Source organism: Pithys albifrons, chromosome 4, assembly GCF_047495875.1.
Source record: "Pithys albifrons albifrons isolate INPA30051 chromosome 4, PitAlb_v1, whole genome shotgun sequence".
NCBI classification, from domain to species: Eukaryota; Metazoa; Chordata; class Aves; order Passeriformes; family Thamnophilidae; genus Pithys; species Pithys albifrons.
Window position 1 is genome coordinate 88,217,844 of NC_092461.1, and position 26,904 is coordinate 88,244,747.

General features: G+C 35.9%; 1 protein-coding gene across 3 annotated transcripts in view; it reads right to left on the reverse strand.

The window, feature by feature from the left end:
• Positions 1-218: 218 nt before the first annotated feature.
• The window catches only part of NETO1 (neuropilin and tolloid like 1), a 64,289-nt gene continuing 37,603 nt past the window's right edge, over positions 219-26,904 (reverse strand). For 2 of the 3 annotated variants that reach the window (XM_071553142.1, XM_071553140.1), the window contains 5 exons: positions 16,854-17,082; positions 6,130-6,243; positions 3,296-3,854; positions 2,107-2,181; positions 219-731 (listed from right to left, as the gene is read on the reverse strand). In XM_071553142.1, the coding sequence (XP_071409243.1) occupies positions 2,121-2,181; positions 3,296-3,854; positions 6,130-6,243; positions 16,854-17,082 (963 nt within the window). In that variant the 3' untranslated portion in view covers positions 219-731; positions 2,107-2,120. The remainder of the gene's footprint in view (positions 732-2,106; positions 2,182-3,295; positions 3,855-6,129; positions 6,244-16,853; positions 17,083-26,904) is intronic. The other variant, XM_071553141.1, reaches the window with a different exon arrangement.

A 26,904-nucleotide genomic window follows, 5' to 3' on the forward strand; every position in this document is an offset into this window, starting at 1 on the left:
AAGTGATGAGCTTTATGTATTATGAGTTCATTTAAATATTTAAAAGTAGCGTATTCTGCTTCTCAGTAAATGAGGGATGAGAGACAGATGATTCTCTGCTGTCTCTGGGTTTCAGATTCCTAGAAGATACTTTTTGAGCTCGGTCTCCTGAATTACGTAGAATTGGTAAATTAGGTAAAAGAAAACATTGCCATTAAACTCAAGGTACGAAATTATTATACATTGTTTTATGTATTTTTTATATAAAAAGTTACAAGTAGCAAGCATATGACACAGATGGAACAGTAACAGCAATAATAGTGAATGCATGCTTTTTACAATGTATCTAATAAAGGGATTTTGCCAACTCAAATATTCAGTAACAAACATGCAGATTAATTTATCAATGTCAAATTCAGTCATATTGCTAAATGCTTATCCAACAAACATTTCTATTGAGGTGATTATGAATGGCTAAATACCTGATTTCAATAAATTGTTCCTGAAATTGGGAATTTAATTTGTAACAAAGAGAGAAAAAGAAAAAGAGAAATGACTGATAAGCATAATAACCAAAGTCTTATTGCCTTCTAGTAATTTTGCTCAACACTGATTGCTGAATTTTGTCATGACATGAGAATAGCTGGTCAGAGAGTCCATAAAACCTCTAGCTGGTGTTTCCAAGGACGATAGTTTCACATTTCACTGTAGTATGTTCAAAATCACCCAGGAGCGCACTATTCTCAAGCAGTCTATATAATGAAAACAATGTACATATAACAAAAGTTCAATGTAAGTCTTCTTCCACATATCACAAAACATACAAGTAAAAAGCAGACATAAACATATAAACTTAAACAAAACTATTATTTAAAAAAAAAAAGTGAAGGAACAGTCTCAGGAGCTAATTGTTTCATCAAGTTTGCAGTAAACCTTCAAATATATTTAATAACTAATAAGCACTTGGTGGCCAGGAACAAAATTGCAAAAGAAGTATATTATTGTGCAATGGGAGTATCTTGTGAAGAAAGTAAGGTATGTCTATACTTCTTAGATTTGCATAAAGGCAAAGAATTAAATTCAAAAATTTTCCATTCTCTCTTTCAGACAGCTAAGAATTCATTATAGATTTTTCCAGAGTTGTCATGACTGCAAGAATAGTTGTCTGAAAGCAAAACAAAGTTAAAGTATGCTCTTTCTGAAGAAAAAAAAGAAAAATTTACTTAATCTATCTACAACCAATAAAACCATTAACGTATTCTTTCCCTGTAAAGTTGCTTTATATATATATATATATACACATAAAACTGTGTATACATGTGTTTATATATACACTTATGTAAGTTGACAGACTAGCAGTTACCTGTAACTCCCTTATAAACATCTGAGATAATGTTTCTTGAGATCAAGTGCTGATAAAAATTACATAAGAAGTCTAGTAAAATACTCCAAAAAGTAAGTTTAATTTGAAAGCATTAACATTAGTGCTACAGAACCGCTAAATTTGTCAATACTATTGCGTACTCTTCCCCCAACACTTCACATATTCCCCCAATATTTCATGAGGATGAATGAATAAAATGAACCAAAACCAGGTAGTTCCACATTTTACTAATCTGAGTTAGATTGCCAGGTTTTATGTACTATTTCACATCCTTGAACTCTAAATTTTATTTTTATAAATAATAATTAAAAAATCCATAAATGAAACACAAGAGCCACACAAAGAACCTGACTTTATAATGTGCTTGGAATGAAGATTGCATTTAGCTGCAGTTGATTATTACTGTTAAGAATAAGGAATTAAGAGATTTTTCTCAGTTGGCAATGCTAAAGTGGTCAATTGCCTTTCAGTTTTCTTAGTATTTCACAGAATTACAGACTATTCTGAGTTGGAAGGGACCCATAACGATCATCGAGTCCAACTCTTAAGTCAATGGCCCATATAGAGGATTGAACCCATGACCTTGGCATTATTAAAACCAAGTTTTATCCAACTGAATTTAAATCTGGCTCTGTCCATACAAGGTGACATACAATTTGAGACCTAATATGCATTTTAGCAGTATAACAAATAATATGGAAAGCAACAGATGGTTCAATTGCTGTATAGATATGTTTACTTACCTCAGGTGTGTCTCCTAGACCCTAGTTGTGTTGTACTCAGACTCATGTTTGCTTAGAGACCCAATGAGGCAGAACCTGGAATGTTATGGCTATTTCATTCAAAATAATAGTGTTTGCATAGAAAAGAAGAAACATATGCATATACATACTTAATAAACAGTACACTTTGATAATTTGACCAATATTCATGAAGTAATTTACATAGGCATGCAATTAGATTAAAGTAGTCAAATAACTTTTTTTTTTAAGAGACAGAAATGCCTTAATGTGCAAAGAAAATATGCAGGGCATGTAAACAGTCACAAAAATTGCATAAATAATGCATGCAAGAGAAAACACAAATATATAAAAAATTATTAAGTGGAGTTTTTTTAAAATTGTTTTAAATATTTCTGGGTTTTTTCTTTTACTTGTCGATTTTTAATCATTCATATTTACAGTCATTCAAAGTGCAATATACAGAAAAATAGCTCTTTTATTAAAAATATGATGCTTGATTTTGTCTTTGTATTGTTTAGAAAGATTTAACTTTATATATGAATATATGACTTCACTATGGTGTCTCATGTTCTAATCAGTCTATCTATCTAATATGGCAAAAATACTGTGATTAATAATGGAACAGATATGTTAATCTTTGAAAAGATTGTAATTCATTATATAAAAGTTAGTGTTTCATGACAAAAGAGGTTTCCTTACCCCAGGTTTGTGTTCGTCATTCTTGTGTCATGCATCAAAGTGGATACATGTATTTTTTATTTTTTGATGTATTGAATTAGAGATAGTTAGACCAACAGTGGATGATACTCAAGGCCACCTGAGTTACAAGGAATACCACATATATGTGGTTTTTCCAAAAACTAAATTCACATAATCTTCTTTGGTTTTTAAAAATTGTACCTGTTCTCTGTTGACCTGTGTGTGTGTGCATGTGGGTATGGGTAAAATCGTAAAAGTAAAAGAAAGAAAGAAAGTAGAAACATAAAGCTGAGATACAGGATCCATCAAGAAACAAGAGCAGAGATGAGAGACAGGAAGAGAGAAAATGTAATGGTATTTACTATCAGGAAACAAATACAAATAATAAGTAAAGAAGAAAAAAATATGTCTTTACTGAATGAAGAGTGAATATGTCTGGGCAATCAAGTCCTTACACAATAGTCTTCATCAAAAATCTATTGATACTGACCGCTGAACAGCTTTATCATGTCTGGACAGCCTGTGGCTTGTGGTTGGTACCTCTTCGATTTCATCTATCTCACACGCATCTGCAGCATCTTGTGAGTAGCTATGCTTCATGACAAGGATATTTCTCCTGTTCATGGGCTGAACAAGTGGTTTTACAGGCTGGGGTTGTATGTCTGTCAAGACAGAAGCATCTCTTGTGCTGAGGTTACTACGGCTGCCCTTAATGCTAGACACTTGTGAACCACAGTGATGGTCATGAATGCATTTTGAAGAGGATCTCCGCAGTTTATGATAATTTTCAAAGTCATCTGCAACATCAGCAAGGTCAGCTGTAGTCCCTGTCCCTCTGAGGGTGCATAACTCATAATGGGGAGGCTCAAACACCTCCTGGAACACTGTTTGATCAAAGTCTGTTTGCCGTTGGACAAATTTTTTACGAGGCTGCTTGATCTGTACTATAATAGAGATAACAATGAGGATGATCACAATGCAAGAAGTCACTCCAATTATAGTCCCACTGGTATTGGTAAGTTGGTCCAATAGGTTAGCTTTTCTTTTTTCTGTGTGACAGAAGAAGGAGGAAAAAACCCAAAAAAAACATAAAAAACCACAGCATTAATTGCAGTTCAGGAATAAAATCAATGATGATGAGTTCACAGATTACTGCAAACATGAGCCTAGTATATGTCTGAGTTCACTTAATCAATCTCATCAACAAAAGAAAAAAGAGGAAGAAATCAAGTATTTGTGAAAGCCAAATAAACAACACACAAGCCCTCTCTGTGTCTATTCATTTGAAAAGTTATTTATTCATAGTATATTTCAAGCTTAATTAAATGGGAAAAAAATAAGTTTTTTATAAAAAGCAACCACCGTAACAAGCAGATGGCTTCAGTGTCACCTCTGAACTCCATTTGCCTGCTAAAGCCCCCAAGACTGTTACAGATGTTCTCATCATTATTTTCTGTCTCTTCCAGTAAATATATGCAACTAGGACACTAGGACCAATGAAGGAGTAAGAATTTACAGGATTTAAAAAGAAATTCTTCTTTGCATTGCAGACTGCAGTGAAGTCCTAATATTTGTGAGCTGACTAGATTTTTGATAGCACTCAGTGAAAATGCTAAATCAGGAGAAAAGAGAGAAGTTATTCAAACTGAGTTATTCAGAAAGGGGGGGGGGGGAAAGAGATGCAATTTATTTCTTTATTAATTACCGAAACTTTTCTAAACACCCATAAAAAGACAAAAGCTGATAGTATCCACTACCCTTTACTCAGAGGCTGTTAATAGGTTAGCCAGCAAATTCTGCATTGTGAATGAATATAAACAGAAATACACAGGAAAAAAAATTAAAATAAAACCGGTTTCACTCTACTGTTGTGTATCTTTCTCTGTGATTTGCTCTCAAATGGCTGCAGACACGTCAGATGGTGACTGAGCCTTGTAGAAATTCAAGCCGAAAGCATTCTCATCTTTCTCTCTCAGGCATTGCAAGACTCGACAACTCTGATTAAGTTTCAACATTCAGTTTAGTGTAATTTTTCCTAGCAACCTAAAACATATCAAAGAACTTAACAAAAAGCTTTGAAATGAGTTACTGGTCCCAAGACAGTAACATCCATTTCTTCAAAATCTCCTAGATACCAAAAATTAACTTTTCAGTGCTCCCCATTGCCTACGCTTATCCGGTATTCTGCTAACTGACTGACACAGACTCTGGATAAAAAGCCAACTTAGAAAAAGCAGCACTGCAGCAAACAATGTTTTTGATGGAATCAGCAAACCTTCTTTCTATAGTCAGAAAAAAAAAGAGACGATAAATGCACAAGAAGTAATAAAAAGATACTTGGCCAAGACGAAAATAATTCTGGAAATTAGAGTGGTGGAAGCTTTCTGTTTTCTTCAGTTCTGAAGAACTAGAGATTGAATAATTTCTTTGAAGACTATTATACTATGTCACAGTTTAGCTGTGTTCTTCTGAAGTATATTTTCATTTGTGTTTTACCCTGTTGCACTGTTTGTCAGGATTTTGCAGGCTTCAGCAGACTTATGGGCTGACTGCTAATCCACCTCATTCTGAATTTTTTCTTGATTGGTTCCTAAATTTGGCATATCCCGTGTTTCCAGGATCAAATCTGCAGCAGAGGCGGGGGAGGGGGGGAGGGCAGTGAGGCGAAATGGGGGTGGGCAGGAGGGAAGAGAACTGTCTCCCAAGCCTGCAATGTAAGTTAGTTAAGCTCTTTTCCCTGAAGATAGCACAGATGCTGATTTTTTTTTCTTCCAGAAACACAGTGACATTTAGGAACTATTGTCAACACATGGTTAGGAACATCTCTCCTTTCCTAGGAAACAGACATTACACCTGATTTCCTGTGCTTGTTCCTTGATCATCAATTTCACTCGATTATAGGTAGATTGCTTTCTTGCAGCTTTAATTCCACTTCACCTTAGCTTTTAAGACCACCTGGGCTATTATGGACATAGCATGCAGCTAGAAGACACCTGCTACCCATATGTTACTCCACTACAAAAGGAACCAAAACATTACTTTTAATGGTAAACAGTAACCAAGAGATCAGAAAGCCTCCCAGAAACACATAACCAACCAGAAGGATGCAAACAATGAAACAACACACAAAATGAATGCAAACCATGAAAGTAAGATCCATAAGCATTTTTTACCTCCCTTTCATTTTCTCTATTGGTTAATGTATGCTCTTCCTGAATTACTCTTCCAGAGCTTTCATGCATCTGGCACATACTTAACAAGAAACTGAGAATCATTTACTGTATCTCATGCAGTGTAAATGACTTTTTCAATTCTACACATTACCTTTGCAGTGGTTTTCATCCCAGGGATACACACAGTTCTGGAGTCCATTGCAGACCAATGTATTATTTATACACATATTACTGTGGCAAAAGAATGTGTTGGCTTCACAAGGGGCTAAAAACAAAAGAGAAAAAGCTGATATTAAACAGCAAATTATTCACTTCTCTGCAATAAACATATCTACGAGGGGTCATGTAATCCATAACAGGAAAAAAGCTTTACAACACAGGTTCCTTGAGCATATTAAATATTTAACATGCAGCATTGAATCAAGTCACAGATTTTATTAGTGAGTGGTAAGAGATTTTCAGTTTTGTCTGAATGACTGGACTTTCCCTAAGCCTGACTGTCATGGTTGTAGTGGGTTGGCCTCCCATACCCTGATAGTAAGTCATTGATGCATTATCAACAATTCTAGTCACCGATTCAAAAATCATCACCCTATGGACTGCTGTAAAAGGAATTAACTGCATCCTAGACAGATCAAATGGGGAGGAAATAATTTCTTTTAAAGTTTATTACTGAAACTCTAGTTTTATAATGAAACTTGTATGAAAACTTGTATAACTCAAAGAAGATATCTACTTTAGGCCCCCTATCAATGGTGCCCAAACACTTATAAACTGAGAAAGTAAAATTATTTTAAAAACCCTTTAGTCATGAGGAAGGCTATAGTTAAGAAGCACCCCTTTGATCACAAGGATGAATATTAAAATAAGCAACAGTTTTCAGTGCCCCTGAAACCCATGGTCTTGAAGAATCATGCAGATTAAAGCTGTGGGAAAAAGGCTTTACTGATGCCCATATATTAATACTGTGAAGAAGCTGCTTGGAAGCCTTCAGAAGGAACAATACATGCTGCTAAACAGCTGCTCAAAGAAGTATTGGGAGATCATTAGGTGTTGGGGTTGTAAAGCTACTACTCCAAAAGTGTATGACACAGTACAGATAAAATACTCCTCATATTTCTTTTATTAAAACCAAACCAGATGACTTTCCTTCATTTAGAAGTGCAAACTTTGTCAGTGCTAAATCAGTAAAAATGAACTCTTTACATATTCTTTTAGTTCAAACAAGCCAAAAGCATTATTATAATTATTTTTAAGGGAAAGTTAAAAAATAAAATAAGATCCTTAACTAATCAGAAAGGAGTTATGATACTCATACTATTGATACTTCAAATTTGATTCTTCACAGCAATTATTTCTCTCTGCAACTTTAAAAGCAAACATAAATGCATATCACAGAGACTGGCTCATAGCAGATGACTGCTTTAGTGGTTTGAAAACTAAGAACTGTATAAAGGATTTGTGTTATAAAATGTAATGACTCCATATATCATGTCAAGAAATCCACTTCTCAATGCATGTTTAAGTTCAGATATTCATAACTGAATATAATGTCTTATTCGGAGCAGTTATGGTCGGTTAAACAAATACTAAATGCCATCAAAATCAAAGTGTGAACCCTCAAATATGCAACCACTCACTAGATATAACAGTGTATATAGACTGTATCTCTTAGCCAATACAGAAGGCATCAACCAGCCTGTTTCTGTTTACAGTTTGATTTTTTTAAAAATCTGGTATACCACCTCCTAAGCTGCAGTGAGCCTAATGAGGTTTTGCATGTTTTACAGAAAGGGCTCTACTTTGAACAGAAAGAAAATAACAACACATGCATATTAGAAAGAGAGGATACTCTGAGACAGTCCCTATCTATCTGTTGCTGTCATTTGAGGACAGTGAGGGCTTAGCCTGGAGGATATTGTGTTACATCATGATGTGACACCTCATATTGGTAATATATCAGAGGCATAATCATCCTTTCAGACTCTAGCTGTTTTCAGGCAAGATGAGGATCTTATGGGACTGGTTCTTTCCAACATGCACAAACGCTCTCACTGCCTACTCTAAGCAAAAAAAAAGGTTGAAACAGAGGAAGAGAATTATGGAAAAGGGCAACATAGAAAGAGCCACCTATTCAAAATATATGGCAATACATAGGATGTGTACAAGAAAATAAGACACAAATAACAAATGGAGAAAGTAAAAAACAAAGAAACAAACAAAAAAAAACCATTGCAGAATTAGGATAATTTATGCTAATAAATCCACAAACAAGAAAAAAAGTAAGACCAAAACACCCAAAAATACATTCACAGTGGCATGAAGGCCCTAAGAAGTCAACTGGGGAAGACAGAGTGCCGTATCTATGACTTGCTTTCGTCACTTTAAAATCAGTCTGATTTAATCCTAAATGCAACTGTAAAGAAAGGATTAATAGTGGAAAAACAAATCTCAAAACAAAAGACAGCAATTTAAGGTAAGGAAAGTGTAGTTGTGCAAGGCAGAAATAAAGGAATTCAGAGGTGTAGTGGTGGTAAGTAGAAAAGGAGAACTATAGGAGGTAGGTAGAAAGTGAAAGGATGAGGAAGAAAGAACTGTATAGGAAAAGCAGATGTCAATTAAGGCATTCTGCACTGGCACTGAAAGGAATAGCAAGATCAAATGAAAAAATATTAGGAAATATTTCAGAAATTACAGAAAAATTAAGAGCAATAAAAAGGACCTTTTTCAGATTTAAGAAGAAGAAATAATTATGTAAAGAGACTGCAGGGAGATGTGGAAAGTCAAGAGAAATGAAGAAATATGAATGAAAATTTCAGTTTTCCTAAATTGTGCTGTTGAACTATGGAGGAAAAAATTGTATGTGAATAAATGTCAAAACAAGATAAATAGTGAGGCAAAGCAATTTCAGACAGGTCCAGCAAATTTAACATGAGAAAAACCCAAATATAAGACTCACAAAACTAATGACAAACAGGCTCCTCTTGCTCATATTTATAAAATTATTACGGTCATGTCCACTCTGTGGTCCCATGAAGCTGGAGTGATTAAGTTGGACAAGAAGTCAATATATTTCCCCCACTCTAATTAAGGGTTTTGCTCAAATGAATAAAAGCATCAAGGCAAACTGAAAATTTGTCACTGCCATTGTACATTGGAGGAATTAGTTTTCTTTCCCTTGTAAAGGTACAGCAAAGGGATCTTGGGATGTTGCATCAAAGACGTTCTGGTAATAGCAAAAAGATATATGAACTGGTAGTAAATAGTATTCTTTTACAGCAATATGCATTTGATTCTGATGCCTTCCTGAAGCTGTTACAGAACACAGGATTGGAGTGGAATCAATGAAGGTATGTGACAGCAAACTTGTGGAATTTTTTAACAAAAGGAAACTACTGCTATCATTAACTTCAACTAGATAAAGCAGTAGAAATATCTCCACACTGAAGATGCTGTACTCTATCACTGTGGTTTTTTTCATACTATATAAATGCCCTTCATATGAGAGAGCAGCAGGAATACAGAGAGGTCAGTGAGAGGCCAAAAGAGAGTTTTGTGGTCATGATTAGGGGAAAACTCAGTGTCAGGCTCCAGCTACCAACATTGTATTTTGCATCTGGATTGATCATGGACAAGAAGTCAATGAAATCTTTAAATAGCTGGAAGCAGCCTCACATTCATAGGGCCTGGTTCTTTGGGGAATTTTAACCACCTGATGTCTGTGGCCAGCATCACAGCAGGGCACAAGCAATCCAGGAAGTTTCCAGAGTGCACTGATAACTTCCTGACACAAGTAATCAAGGAGATGATGATGGCAGTTCTGCTTTGCCTCTACACTTTTAGAAACAAGAACCAAGAAAGATGTGAATCTCAGGGGCAGTCCTGGCTACAGTGAGCATGACATGGTTAAGTTCAGGATGCTGCAAAGAAGAAATAAGTTGGCTAATGTCAGTGTGAAGACACTCTTGATTATCTCTGAAAAGTTGTACTGATTTGATCCTCAACAGGCTACACAAACAGGAACATCAAGCAGATCAACAAAAGCAAAGTCCCATGCCTGGGAAAGAATAACTTCATGAACTAGTACATGCTGGGAACTGACTGTCTGGAAAGAGAGTTTGCAGAAAAGGTTCTTTTATGAAATAGGGTGATCTTGAGCCAGTAGTGTGCCCTTGTGGCAAAGAAGACCACCACTGTGCTGGCATACGTTAGAAACAGAATTGTCAGCAGGTTGAGAGACATGATCCCCTCTATTCAGTACTGGTGAGACCACATCTGCAATGTTGTGCCTAGTTCTGGGTTCCTCGGCACAAGAGAGACACAAGTGTTCTGCAGTGAGTCTAGCAAAAGGCTATGAAGACCTTTAAAGGCTTGAGACATCAGACATATGAGGAGAGGCTGAGAGACCTGAGACTGTTCAGCCTCATGAGGAGAAGGCTCATGTACACTTTTTCAATGAATACACATTCCCAATGGGAGGGAGTAAAGAAGCCAGGCTCCTTTTAGTGATGACCAGTGACAAGACAAGGAGCCAGGAGCACTAAATGAAATATAAGAAATCCCTTTAATTGTAAGAACAAACTTTTACTTTGAGGCTGGTCAAACACTGTGCAGGAGCTTGTTTACCAGAGAGGTTGTAGGGTCTCCATCACCAAAGATTTTAATAACGCAACTCGACACAACTCTGAGTAACCTGCTGTAACTGATCCTGCTTTGAGCAGAAGGATTGGACTAGACCGTATCCCAGAATCCCTTCCAACATCTCTGAAAAAAAGACTTCATAATTAGATTAAATGCAACAAGTGGGAACACACAATTATGTTATTTTTCCTGTGTCTCAAAGTAGCCTTGAGTCAAGTTCTGCCAAGGTCCTGGCCCAGAAATAAGTGAGACAGCATATTCAGCACAATGAACAATTCATAGTGTTTATAACACAAGCGAGCAAATTAGAACTACACATATAAATCAACTTGATGTATTTTAATAAATTTAAGTCTCTGATAAATTCTTATATTTTTACAGCATGAAAATACTACTATCTAAATTAAACCTCTAATTAAGGAAAAATATTATTAAAGATTCTTTGTCAAGTTTGGATTTGAATTGATATTTCTTTTGTATAAAATTATAGTTTACCTAAAATAATTTGTACCTAATTAAAAACTTTCTCATTCCATAATATTTTTAATATCCCAATGATATTTTTTATGAATGTGTGTCCTATGTGGAAGAATATCTCATATCTTAATATACAAACAAATTCTATAGTTATTTAATTCATTGTAATGTAACATCTTCTTTGCAACAAGTATTTATATCGAACACAAGATGGTGCCCTTATCCTAGATGATATATAAGCAAACAAGTTAACAGGAAGAGACCTGGTATTCCAGTCTTTTTCAGGTTTAGGAAACCTATACTTAAAAAAACCCAACTATAATACCCTATTTCTGTTATTTGGCATGTAAATATATTTTTTTCCTAGTAAAAGTTAGGAGATTTTTATATTATTGATCTTTCCAGAAGATTACTGTCACAGTATTCTGTTTGGTACTGTTTTCTAAATTCATAACAATTGAACCAATGTAGTTGTCTGTATTTTCTTACTATAGGAAGGTTTTAAAAATGCATGTGTGCCCATAATACATACTTTTTCATTTATTCATGTAAAATGAATATTTTAATCCTGAATAGCCCTGAGGTGGAGAAACATAAAGTGTATTAATGGTTCTTCCATGTGGAATCTTTACAAAGCAACATGAAAAAAAGCAGTCATAATTTATATTTTAAAAAATAACTGGAGTGTGTTCACTCAGAAAGTAAAATAAATAATCACAACTGATGCATTCCAATCTATACCATAAAATGAAAATATTTAGAAAGCAGTATAGAAATTAAATATTCCATTATTAATGATTATTATATTATTGTGATACTATTATATTAATAATGAAATACATTATCTCTGTGCGTTGAGTATAATTTTGCTTGGCATTGCAGAATACCTTGGATATAAAATGCAAACATGTCCAAGTCAAAACATTTTTACAAGATGGTGTTAAAAGCAGACTTGTTATGGAACTCGCCTTATTGTTCCATTTCAGTGCAGAGCTTTCCCCAGTGTTTTTACACTATTTCTCAGCACTGTGCAGAGTTAGTGCAACTCCTTTGCTTCCAGGGTGTGAACTAACTCAGCAACCTAGCTTGGGTGTCTATGTCACACTTCATTGAACCGTGTGGGTTTACCCTTTCAGCCTGTTTTGAGGCAGGGATTTCAGGCCAGGACCTGATAATCTTAGAAAATGCCCTACACCAGTTGTTATTTTCAGTCTTACCTCTCTTCTCCGCTTTCCCCCCTGCCCTTTTTGGTCTTACTAACTTCTAAGGCTGAATGGGAAAATTCTGACTGTTTTACAATTCTTAGATGTGAGAACATTTTACTCTGAAGTCATCAGACATTTCACACCTACTCCTCATCTACTCGAGACAGCTCATGGTATCATGATTTGCACAAGAATTCTTAAAGTACAGATCATTTGGATTTTCCTATTGTTCATTCTTGTAAAATAGATCTTTCTTTTCACCACAAGAGAAAGAAAAATTAAATTCTTCAGGTGTTCCTTGGATCAGAGGAATTTTTCTATCAGTCTTTTCAAGGAAAAATTCATCAGTCATAGAGATTTTCAGTTGTTTTATTAAAATTATAAAATTATTAACATGCTTTTAGTACTGTACTCTACAAGTATATTACTTAAAGTAAAATTATTGTTTTTTTCATTTGCCACAAATAAAAAAAAAACTTATTAAAATACAGCTATTAGAAACTTGAAAATGAAATGTGTTTAATACTGAATGTTCTTTCTTAGTCACCTTTAGACAGCTCTGTTCAAGATAAATGTAACTCTTATGTGTAGTTAATGCCAGATACATATCAATAATCTAGTCTTTAAAAGACATCTATATATAGTTATGGGGGGGGGGGAGGAGGGGTGTTTGGTTTTTGGTGGTGGTGGTATTGGTTTGGCTTTTTTGTTGTGTTTTTTTGAGGAGAGGGGGGGTTTGGTTGGTAAGTTTTTCATTGGGTTTTGGTTTTTTTATATACAAACTCAGCAGAGAATGGCAGCTCAGGAGCATGTGCTCAGAGCACCAGCCTAGGCACCACAAACCATTATTACGTTCAGGGCCAGAGGGTCGCTGGGATACTTAACCAGTGAGGGTTTTTCACTACAGATAGCTGCAAATAGCACAGAGGGGAACAAAATCACAGATGAGTGCACTCCAGTAAGGTGGCAATCCCAATGGTTTCTTTTGAATGTATCAGTGTGGAGACAGAGACCAAAACCAGCAAAGCTGCAATCTGTTTACATTCCTCAGTCCTTGCAAAGGGAAATTGCCTCTTTGTGTGTGTTGCACTTGTCACCTTACTTTTCCTTTTTCTGTAGCTCCCTTAGCTTTACCGCAATAAACACAATCTTAACATTTCATTCTTGAAGTCACTTTTCTCCATTATTGAACTGCCTAGGCTGGGTAATTACCTTCAAGTTTCTAGACAAGGACTTGAGTGCTGTTATTTGATAAAGCTGCACACTGCTCTTCTGATCATGACCTTAGGTTGCTATCCAAATAAGTTTCTTGCCAATAAAAATAAAATAAGAATGATAGAACTTGTGCCCCATTAGGAAAGCCATGTGTGACAGGGCTTTAAAAACAGGCTTAGAGCTCAAAGGGACAATAAAACAAGAATGATATTTTTCTGGTCTGGGATTTCTGGTGCAAGCTTATGGGCAAAGCAGGAAGCAATGCCACCAAAGAGCAATCAGAATTGAAAGAGCAAACATCTCGCCTGCTGTGCATACAGAACGTTTTTCTCTTATCTTATGTGCCATGGTTCTACAAATCTTTTAGGCTAAAGTGTAGGTGTGTCTGCTGAGGAGCAGCTCTTTGAAGAAGCTGTAGGTGTAGCTTGTCTGTCAATAATCAGGCTGGAGATCATAGAAAATGAAATGAACAGTTATGCAGTAGGTGAAAAAACAGAGACTCATTTTTCAAGTCTTCTTACCAGATGAACAGGCACCTTTTGATGATACCAGCTTTCTTGTTTTCCTTTTGTCTGATTCTTATATTAATTTATTGGATATTTAAAATCTAATGTAAACAGTGACTACCATACACAAAAATATGATTATGCCTAGAAGATATCTTAAATATTAAAAATGTAAGGACATAAGTAGACAAATTCCATAATGACAGCTGGAATACCTAATAATGCCGATAATGGAATATCAGAACATCTCTATAAATTATCACCTACTAAGACTTAATTGGTTATTTCTACTTAAAACTCTAATACTATTTTGATGATATGAGAATCATTCCTGATTTTCTGGTCTGGCAAATTTAACAACCTCATGCATTGTATGCCTTTCCTTCAGACATATTTATAGCATTGGTGCTCTGAAAACATCACTGCTAGAGGTCTGGAAACTTGTAACATCACTTTTTAGATGACAACAAAAAATACATACATATTTCAAATGTATTTGGAGCACGTGATGAAACTGTATGAAAATAATCATATAAGAAATCTCATAAAGATTTCTTTGTTCCACACAAATGTCACATCCCCAGGAAATGGCTCTAAAACAAGAATTAACACCGAACAGACTTACAGTGAAAGAAAATGTTGCTCAGGCTCATAGCCTGTTTCCAAAAAATATCACTTCCAATTCACAGAGCCTTGTGCAAGGGAAGACTCACAATCTCAACAACTTAACTCCACACTAAGGAGAGGAACATGGGGAGCAACAAATCATGACACCTCCTGGCCATTCTGACAGAAACAGTAAATACAGGAATTCTACTTTGTCACTCTTTCCACTGCACGTAACCTCAACATAAAGGCAATCTATTTTGTTCCTTTCTCACTTCTAGATGAACAAAATAGCTTTTTTCCTCTTTCTTTGTCCCTGAATAGCAACACAGGTGTCTGTTCCCTAATATACATGAATGAGGTCTGACATTCCTTCTCTTCCATGCAGATGATCTAATTATTCCCACATGCTGCTGAAAGGTGTTGCAGATTACATGCTGTGAGTTACGTCTCACAGTTTGTCTCACTGACATCTGTTCTAGCTGACTCCTGATAGCCAGCACCAGTATGCAGCATAGGGCAGGACTTACAGATCACTGACATGACACAGAAAGTACCATCTGCGTTCACCCATAAAGTCAATTTCCAGCATGAAAATCACAGATGTAGTTTCTTCTATTATTTATGAGCAGGCTGTATAGACATATTTCAAAGAACAATTTAGCCTTTAATAAGTTTTTGACTTTTAGTGACCAATGACTCCTCAGAGTAAATTCAGAGAAAACACATCATGTAAGTAGTTCAAATTTCCCAATCAGAATACTATGCAGCAAAAATCAACACCTGCTTGCAAGAATGGAGTAGCTCATAAAATGTAGCATGTCAAGTAAATATATTAGGAATACTGCAAGGGAAAAAAATCCCAACATTTTTCCCTATTTTCCTTTAAAATATGAGAGCTTTACAAACACACACATTCAAATCTTCATTTCAAGTTAGTCATCATAGTGCTTCATTCTCCAGTTCTTTATATGCTGTGAACCTCCAGTGTCTATGCAGTTGTTTCTAAGGTAACAGATCAAGATGCCTTGCAAAAAAAATGAATCAGATCTTGAATATGCAAGACATCTCCAGTTGCAGAAATGAGAAAAAGGCAGTATCATCTCATCTGAGGGATCTCAATATCCTTTAGACCCTGGCCTGATTTACAGGCAAGAAATATATAATCCACCCTAAGGCTGCAAGTGCAAGAGTACAGTGCCGCATGCCATTTCAGGCATGTAAACTGCCAGAAATTTTTAATCAGAGCCATAATTAAGGAATTACGGAGGCTGCTCTCAACAGAGTCTCATTGCCTCATCGAAGGGTACACACACACAGAATACAGATGAAGAATATGTTCGGTAGGATTGAGCCTTCATTCTAACCACTGACAGCTGCACAGAGATATTCAGATGTGTGATGCAAAAATTAAAAAAACCTATTACAAATTATTATGAATGTGAACATACGTGCATATACACCTTTGTCAAGAGACAAAATATGTATTATTTCCATCAAAGAAAAGAAACTAATATCTTTCATTGGTCTTTCACAGAATTACCTGGGTCAATCATTTTCAGTGAATGGAATTATTGGGTTTTGTTGAGGTTTTCCTGGTGGTTGATTTGATTGTTTGTTTGTTTGTTTTCTTAACTGGCTAGAACTACTTGTGTATTTCAAAGGCTGTTCTATTTATTATCTGAGTCCAGATATGAACATATAAACATATAAATAAATGCAGGTAAGGCACATAAAGAGAATATTAACTAAAACATGTCAGGCTTATAGAAAGCTTTTGTTTATAAAAAAAACCTATAAATTCTTAGTTTAACAATATCTGACATATATGTTTACTGATATATGTGCAGACACCCAGGAACTGGGATAAAATAACCATAAGGTGTTTTTCAAATATATAACATAATGAGATCTAAAAAATCAAATTAATAGAAAAGAATCAGACTTGATAATAACTTTCAGAGCTGTCTTATTTTTCATGTTGTGTAAGAAAAAATTAAGGCACAGCACCTTGATAACTTGGGGATCAGACAAGATTGTAGCCTATCTACTGCATTATACATTATTACTCACTACAAATGCTTGGAATAAAAACTGTTCTGAATATTTACATAACTTGTTTGGCAAAATTCTTCAGTGACTACTCTTCATGAAGAAAATATTAACAGATTTTAGGACTTGTATCATTTCACAAAATGAAAGGCAGATGCATTGATTAGTCTTACGTTCTTGGAAAGATGTGAAGAGCATCTGGAATCGGCTGTTTCGACTGCCTTCATCTGCCCACATGCGGATTACACCAAGACCTGTCCGCAGCATTACATCATTAGCAACAGTGCTGCAAAACTTCGCTTTCAAATCCTCCACGGAGCTGCTTCCATCATAGACAGCTACAAAATTCCTTTTACATTCATTGGAATTCTGCATCTCGTAGTCCAAGAATCGCAAATAGATCTATGAATCAATCAAACAACAAAGGGAACATGTACAGAAATTTGAGAATGACCAAGAAAAACATTAAGCAACTTTGCTCTACCTTGTAGAAGAAAGAGTATACAACATCACCATGAGAATAAATTTTTCTGGAGCTGGTGATCCGTTGGACACTTCCTTGGAAGGACGTTAATATATAAACTGAAAACTATTTGTACTTCCAGATATTTTTTCTCGCTTCATACTAGAATCTATCAGAAGATCAAGATACCTTTTTGTTCTTATTTGCAATAAGATCCTAATTTCAAAATATATCCCTTTCCGAAGTATGAGCAACAGTTCTTCAAGCTGAAGGATAGATAAGCTAGAAGTTTCTTCTTTCACTGCTTGGCACAATATTGCTCTATTACACGCCTGGCATGGAAAATAATAAGTCAAATCATTGCTGTTCTTTCCCAGAGTCAGTATGTGTCATCTTTATATGTCTGTGCTACACTGGTTCAGGAAGTGAGAATCTGAGAGCCAGGCAGACTCAATCATTACTCTTTTTACATTTCCTTAAGCAATTTTCACCCAGTCTCGGCTCTTCTAAACAAAGTGTTATGGTATATATCTTCATAATTTAATAGGTTTGAAATCAAGTGTACTTTGTGGAAAGGTCTAGAAACCCAGAGAGCCTTTTAGGAAGTGTCTCTTGAATACAAGCTAAGTTGTCTCACAAAGTAATGGATATATTTCCTTTGCAAAGAACTCTAAATCTACCTAAAAAGAAGCAGGAGTGATGATAAAAGACTATTATTTGATATTCAAGTGTATATGGACTTTAGCAGCAAAACCCACTAATTTTAAAAGCAACTGATTATACAAGCAACATCAAATATTCCATTAATAAACAAGGCAAGTAATATTTACAATAGATACATGATACATAAAAAAACTGTCAAGGGTAGCCAGAAGACTTCAGAGTCTTACAGCAAAAATAGTATAAAGAGACAGTAAACATATCCAGAATACAGTTGTATATGTCTTCATTTGAAACAAAATAACCAAAAAAGAAACCCAATTGTATTAAACAGAAAATATCCTTATTTTCAAACAAATTTATTAACTTGAAGCATTTTTTTGCGTGAACAGAATGATTTCTTAATAAGCCTCTCTGAATTTGCACAAAGTACACAAACACGGCATATCCTAGTAGTAACAGGACTCACCATTTCACTTCATTAATACATTAAAGCTCTTATGGTTTGAGCTATTAAGCTGTCTGCTACTATTTAATAATAGCTTAGATATTTTTATGGGCCTTTTCAGCTAGATATTATGGTACATTTCCATTCCTTGTTAGACTTTGCATAAGGGTTTCTCTCAAAAGCGTATTTGTAGAAAAACGTTTTACCAGCAAATGAAATTTGGTATACTAAGCTTCATTTTGCTTGTCACACCTTTTTTCTAGTATGTTGTTTCTTCAGGAACCCTTACTTATGTTCCACCTTCCCATCACTCAGAAGAATTCTGGTGAATATATTTCAATTAAATTCCAGTTAAGTGAATTTTACTTTCACCATATATCTTAGGTTTTGCGTACCAGAAATTAAGGAAGCTGTTGTTAGTGATCTGAGTGAAATGGAACAGTTAACAGCAATATACAAAGAAATATTCAGATGGAAATATATCAAAGCATTTTTCACTTCACATTGGTTGCTCCAGTAAAACAGTGCAATGATGCATACTATTGTCCTGATAAGCATTAAAGATGAACAAGGGAGGGAAGAGGCAGAGTCATGATACCCACACCTGGCAACTGGCCCATAGCTGGGACACATCACAGAGATGCTTCCTTGTCCTAAAGAGCAGTTGCTTCTTTCAAACCAGAGTGTAGCCCTGGCACCAGCCTCTCCTGTGAAGCTGATGGGATAGTCAACCTCTGCAGAACTTAGAACAGGGAGTTAAACACACATCTTGCTTTTCTTTTGTCCTCTAACAGAACCAGTTTGCTTCAGACAGGCACTTCAGTACTTCCCAACTTTGCCACAGGAAATGCAAAAAAAACCCTCCTGCACCTCGTTACATGCAATATTGTATACTCCTGCCTGTTTTTCCAGGAAGTAAGGCATGTCAAACCACTGTTGCACAGAGAAGAACAGGTGGCTTCCAACATATTATCATCATGAATCATTACTTTTATGCTATAATACATGCCTATCATATCTATACCACTTATATGGTTATAATATACCATATATATGATAGACCAAACATATATAATGCAATGCATCACAGCACATTTTTATCACATTTTTATCACATTTTTATCTATTCCACTCTTCAGGAAAGTACTTATTTACTCCAGAAAAGAATTATCTTAGCCTGACTGCAGAATACCAGTAGAATTATACCTACTGGGTGTGAAAGGTCTCTCAGGCTTGTTCACATTTGCTATTTTTATCCTGCTGTCATATATATGCATTTTTATGTACATGTGTATACACATATACATATATATAAGCACATGTGCATCTTGCAAAGGGTATCTCATTTCAGTACTGAGATGTAATGTTTATGAGTTTTCATTCTTACAAGAAATGTGTGCTAATCCTCACTGTGGTTAAAAAATACAGCTCACAGCAATTTCCAGCATTCATCAATTATTCCTGATCTGTTCAAACGTCCTATTCATACAACAGTACAGCCAAAATCTTATTACTATAGGCTTAGCGTTTGACACTCTCTAGTTTCTGACATCACACTGACCTTATAAAATAGTAAAATATTTATCAGAGTATCAGTTATAAATGCTTAAAATGAATCAAGAGAATAATAACTTAGCATTTTGCTTTGAGTTGTTCTGTGAAGAAGTCAACACCTTCAGTTCTTCCCAAGCCTGAATTCTGCTGTCAGTCATACCAGTTCATTCCTCTATGTGAGAAATTCAGCTAACATTTTAACATATATGGACTTCATACGTACTGGAACCACTGGAAAATAATATTTGATTCAAAATCTATGTTTATCCTTCAGAAGAAAGATAAAACCTTCTCCAATGGCATGAAGTTTCATAAATTAGAAAAAATAAATTCCTGTTATTCTAGGGTGAATTGAAGTTTCATTCTCATAATCTCATTTGGAGACAACTACTCTCGAACTTTAAATAAAATAATGAAGACTTGATACAACTCTTACTGAAATCAGTGGGTATTTTTCCATTTACTTATTTGGATCAGAGCTTTGGATTAAGACTTCAGTGAATTTTTAAGAACTGGAAACTGATTACACACACTGACAATCTGATATTGGATCAGATTTTATTTTAAAGAGCTGCAATAATTTAATTGCATTTGCACGCCTCTGCCAACTTTTATGGTTTTATTACTATATATTTGCCATTGTTCCTGTCACTGGCTGTAAGACCCACACTGGCAGAAGAAAATGACTAATAAATTGAGTTCCCCAAGGAAAGAATAAAACTGATGACAAACTCTTACCGAATGCAAAATGCTCCCTGTACATAGCTTTTTGAAATTAGTAGTAGTATTACATTACTGTCACTGGTATGTGTATCTAACTAAAAGAAATTAACCAGAAAGTGAAAGAAAAATTATCAGTGTTTCTGTTTATTTCATTTACGGAGACCTCAGCCATTACTTCTACCAGTAGTGGATAAGAAACTGTTCCCCTGAAAGAAAACGAGTGAACTAAAGAAGAGCTCACAAACTCAACCACCATCTGTCTTTATTGAGATATTTTTCATTGATGCCAATAGAAACTTTTGGAATTAACATTTCCATAGATACTGACACGTTATGTTACTATAATCAGGGCATTCTTGTTGGAGATAATATCTTGTTAGAAAGGAGCATAACTGCCACATCTGCTTTAATATTTTTGCTGCAAAGTTTTAATAAGACACTTTCCTCAAATCATCATTTTCACATTACCTAGAAGAGCAGGCTGCTCAGGTATTTGATCTACTGAGTTTTGAGATGTCACTGCAAATACCAATGCTATTAGCAACAAAACTCATTAAGTCTCACTGCAGCTGTGGCATATAGAATTTTCCTCAGTCATGTTATATTTTAAATAATTGTATTGTCACCTTTAAGATTTGCATTGTAATCATGAACAATAATCAAAATGGGAAATGCTGGATAAGATTTACTGTTTTGTTAATTTAAATTTGAAAACAACAGAAATCTCAAACTGCATATATTAAGGAAAAAAATCAAAAACTATTGTAAACTACGAATAATATATCACCTCAGTAAAATGGCCAAGTCATAATCTCTTCATAGTGAATCACTTCTGATGAGTTCAGCTTTTTAATCAATCACTGAATGTTAGAGCTGACAACATGATTGATCTGCCAGTCAGGAAAAGCTTCAAACCATATCCCAGCCTATCAGAATTAATATATGTGCACAGACACTCAGTCCCTTAAACCAAACCAAACCAAACAAACAAAAAGCCATCATTCAACTGCCAAAAGTAATTTTGACATAAGAGAAAAACCTCAGCTCCATCCAAGCACAATGTCCAGATTTCGCGTATTCAGCCTCTTTATTCAGTCAATTTGCTTGTATCCACAAGACTGGGTTAAATCATTCTATGTCCTTACCCACTGCTCAGTGATCAGTTACAGGACCTGATTTATTCTGCATCTTTTATGGTATTTAGGCTTTAGAAGCTCTGGGTTTTTTTAAAGCAGATTGTGCAACACTAATTCACCTCCTTCAAGGCAACAAGGTGCCAAATGTACCAGCCTAAAAAGCATATTATTAATGATGCTTGAATTTGTCTTCTGAAGTGGCCTGTCCTCTTTCTTGGATCCTAAACTTTTTTTCAGTCAACCTTACTTCAACACAAAGGTGTTAACAGTACATGTTCTTTTTGGATTTTTGTTTGCTAGATTTTTGGACCTTCTGTTACCAGTCTAGGACCGTATTGTGCAGAGAACTCCATACCTAATATTTTCCTGACAGGGCTTGAAGAATATTGTGTGTCTAAGGTGACAACCTTATATGATATTACTAAGACCCTATGATTCACAGACAAGGACTGGACATCCAAATACCATTTTTCTGGACAACTGAAGCACTTTGGATTTCTTTGCTTTGTCCTATTTGTTTCTTCAAACTTCTGTGATTATCCAACTGCTGACATTTTTTCTAACTCTCAAGTCATCCTCATTTTTCTCTAGCACAGTGCCAAAATGCTTACAAGTGACAACCTTTATAGCTCCTTGGTGTTGTTCTCCTTTTTAACACTGAAAACTAGATGGCAGATGCTTTATTACTCTTATCAGTGGTTTGTTGTTTTGTTGGGTTTTTTAAATCACATTTCCTACTAAATATTTGGCTTGAGGATGCTGAGGTTGATTATATTTCTACACCTGAATGGAATATATTCATGGTAACTTCAAAGTGGGGGTTTTGTCAGTGTTGCTCTGACATGTGCATTAACATGCCTGCTAGCAGAGATTCTACATTCATGATTCTTAACATGTAATTGCCGTGCACTGTCATCTAAGAAAACTGTTTCAAATAAGTGATTTTAATATTTTACCATAAGTAAAAAATATTTTCTACTTGTTCATAATTTGTTCACCTTGTTCGAGGCATGCCATATACATATGTTGGGGTTTTTTTCAATTCATAATACTCTTTGCATTTATTGCATGTTAGCAAACTTCAGGGCTTCTGCAGAGACAGAGCTCCTCTGAGGGTTGCAAAAGTGTCTGTGGCTTTTATGTTATTCAGTCTTTAAATTTCATTTTCTGTAGCATTTCAAGAATCATAACTCCAATGGCTCCTATTAAATTTCAGTGCAGTACTTAAAGCTTCTCTTCTACATCCAGATTAAGAAGACCCCAAAAGTTAGGGATATAGTAGTCTGCCAGTGCTGACAGCTCAAACTGCTTTTTTTACAGGCCTCATCTAAGAGCACTCATAAGGGAGAACAGAAGATATTTTGCTTCAGTCAGATCAGTTTAAACTGACTCTTAGCTCCAGATTGTTTCACCACGTTTCCTCCTAACTGGAAATGGATACACAACAGCCCAGTCTCTCTCTGGACTACATTCCATATGAAGTCAGGCACCTGGAACCAAAAGTGTAATCTCTTTATTTGGTCAGGTGTCTGGATACAAGGTACACCATGACAATAGTGAAAAGTGATTTAGAGCCTCTACCAGGTAGAAATACCTATTATTTGTAAATATTCAAGTGTCTTGGTCACACTGGGGCTCTTGGCCCATGCCTCATCCGTCAGCATCCCAAACCTGGCCCTTCCCAAGCTGCTGTCCAGCATGCACTTGGGCTGGCCCCATTGCCCCCAGCAATCCCAGCCACTCGTACACCCCAACCACCGTGTCTTGGCCTGCCCAACTCTCCTCATCAGTCATCATCCATCACCCTGGCCTCCTTCCATGTGCTTTGCAGCCTCTCCCACCGCTCCTCCATGGCTCTGCTTCACACAAACATCACCACTCACAGTCAGCTAAGGTTAAGGCTACTGCAATAATATGTCAAAACTAGATACTCATTAACTGACATGCTCAGTTTCTCAATCTTTTGTCTTAAGTCTTGCATCCTAAAACTTGTAAAGATACCTTCTTTGCCCAATAGCATGCTCAGGTGGGGCAAGAAAATTAGGCACAGTTTTGCCTAACTAGCTTAAAACTTCATTTTATTTCTCATAGTATAAATAGAGAGGGTACTCTTGCTACTTTCTTGGTCTAAATGTACTTCTTTCTCATTCCTCCAGAGGACTTCATTCAAATTAATTCTTGTCTATCTGTAGTTTTGATGCTGTTTCCTGAGATGCCTAGAGCTTCTGATAATAGCACTTATGGCAGCATGCTTCCTGGCTTTTTTTCCTAGCATGAGAATATCATATTTGTCAAACTTTTATTACTCTTTCTGTCAGATTCTGTTGCCTTTTTTTCTTGAAGAACCTCTGAGAGAGCAAGCATGACACGATGGTACCTTGCTGGGAAAGTTATCCTCCAAAGGGAGCACTGTCTGAGCACAAACGTCCGTTCTGTTTTCCTAGGGGACCTTGTCAAACTCTGCTGACACATCCAATATAAAAAAATGCCCATTGTTGATATTAGCCTCCAACAGAAAGTAAGAAAATACTACAATTCTTTCCATTGTCTTATTTTCTATTCCTAAATACAGAATCTTTGCTTATCCACTTTTATAGCAAATCTTAGCTCTGAAGTTTTTCAATTCTTTATGCAGCAAGCTTATACACTTCCTCCTTTGAGTTTTGTTCTCCAGCAAAGAATTTTCACATGGGGATGTTACTCCAGAACTTTACTGTTCTGAGTGGGCCAGCACGTTCTGTCAGCAGCTCGTTTCTTTATTTTCTGTACTTTTTCTGATTACTGACTGAAGTCACCTTCTACATGTAGTGCAGAACCCTCAATACTGCTGAACTCCAAACTCACAGCTATCTTACTCAGCAGGAACTGACTTTGAATGATTACAAGAATCACACACTTTTCAACCAGTCACATTCAAGTATAAGACTCCAGCTCTGTTTACATATTGAAGATGTGTTTAAACTGCCCTCTGGTGTCTTCTGCACTTAGAAGTTTCAGTTCTGCATGCATTTTCAGTTTTTTCTTTTCTTCAGGGGTGTGTTATAAGGTAATCAGTGATCACCCTATTTTAAGTGTGTGCAAGAAATTTGCTGCTCTCTGTCTCATTGCAGCTCACTGAGGATAGCAGCACTAGACCCTAACAGTCAGTTTGAAGCTCAGGCTCAAAAACTTCATACGCCCTGGCTGATCTCACTGCTCGTACACTGAGATCAGAACTTGGCTTGAATCTGGACTTGGAAAGCAAGGAAAGGATTTGCATCTTGCTACTGCAGACAGTTTAGACTGGATGAGCTAAAGCCAAATGAAATTGCAGGCAACCCACATTCTGGCACAGTTTAATTAAGAAACTAAAGATGCAAAGATCCAGCACAAGCTCTGTCTGGGAAACTCTGGCCTTTTAGGCATAATTCCCAGTAACAAACTGTGCAGCCTAGAGTAGATTTAAAGATATCTACTGAGTTCTCACTGTTCTTAGCAGGAGAGCCTGTTTTCACAGGTGCAAGCTAACATAAATTAAAATGATGTCACTAAATAATTGTACTGAATATGATATTAGCTCAAGGTTAGATAAGCACAAAGGGTGGTAAAACATGGACAATGGAATCCAGTTCAATTGAATCAGACTCATAAATAATGTTACCAAAAATCTTACTGTGTACCACATTTTTTTAATAATTATCCACTTATTCCTTCCTTAATAGCTGAAAATTTTTCAACTCGTCCCAGTATGGTGAAACCATAACCATATGTGTGTGTGCATTTATATATGTATATACTGCTGTGCATATATATCTGTTTGAAAACTTCACTAAGAAAGTTCAAATGGATGCAAGTATCAAAGATGGAGCTAGGCTTGAAAACTTTTTTCCTAGCTTGCTGTGAAAGCTTTCAACTCCACATGTTAGGAAACACTGATTTATATGCTTGTGTATTACTCCGTCTCTACCCAGACAACTCTGTAAAATGGGAATGGCAAGATCCATCAAGAGATGACACAGCCTAGCCCTCTGCCTAAAGGTAAGGTTAATAATGTTTATCCCATTTTCCAAATATTGTTATCTACAGTTTAAGACCACTAGCAATGCTAGCTGAACAAGCTTCCTCAACAATCACTCATAATCCCAACCAATCATAGTACCCTCCATGATGCTTGAGGTTTTCTTCCTTATTATCTAACTTGAAACTCTCAGTGTGGGACCATGAGTTACTTTTTATCCTCCAGACATAGACTTCTAAGCATTCCTTCCTTGTTGTAAGAGCCTTTTATTATTTCATGCTCCTTCACAAAATCATGCAGATGACATTAAATAACTTTTAGTATTACTTCAATTTTTTTGTGAAACTGTCTTATTGCTCTCTCTTGCAGATGCCCTTCAGCTAGGATATGCTTCCAGAAATGAAACACAACTAAATGCATGTATGGAAGTTTATGAAGAATTAATGAACTTTAATCTTTAATCCTCTGTTAACAGAGGTGGTTTGGCATTCTTCTGTTATCTACTGTGTTTATGGTTATGTAGCTACTCAACTGATAATTTTACATTAGGACTGAAATTTGGATAAATACTACATTTAAGTAAATACAGGAATTTTAGCAGGGGTTTGAATCATATAGAACTTTCGAATTAGATCCAGTAAGAACATGACAATGACATTATCTGATCAACAAATTATAAACTCGAATTATTAGTATAGGGCCATTTTGTTGGCTTATTTAATTGTGTGCAATTCTAATTTTGTGTTTACCTGTTTTCATTCTGTTACTATCTAACATGTCACAGAACAATTTGTGTTTGAAGGGTCCTATGAAGGTGAACTAGTCCAACTTGCCTGCCATGAGTATGCATGTCTTCAGCTAAATCCATTTGCTCAGAGCCCCATCTGACCTGACCTTGAATGCTTCTAGGTATGGGTCATCAACCACCTCTCTGGGTAACATGTTCCAGTGTTTCAAGACCCTCATTGTAAAAACTTTCTTCCTCTTATCTAGTCTAAATCTACCCTCTTTTAGCTTTAAACCCTTGCCTTCTTGCTACAGGCCCTGTTAAAACATTTGTCCCCACTTTTAATATAGGCCCCCATTAAGTACTGGAAGGCTGCTATAAGGACTCCTTGGAGCCTTCTCTTATCTAGACTAAAAAACCCCAATTGTCTCAGCCTTTCCTCACTGGAGAGCTGCTCCATCCCTCTCATTATTTAATGCTCTCCTCTTGACCTGATCCAACAGGCCCATGTCTGTC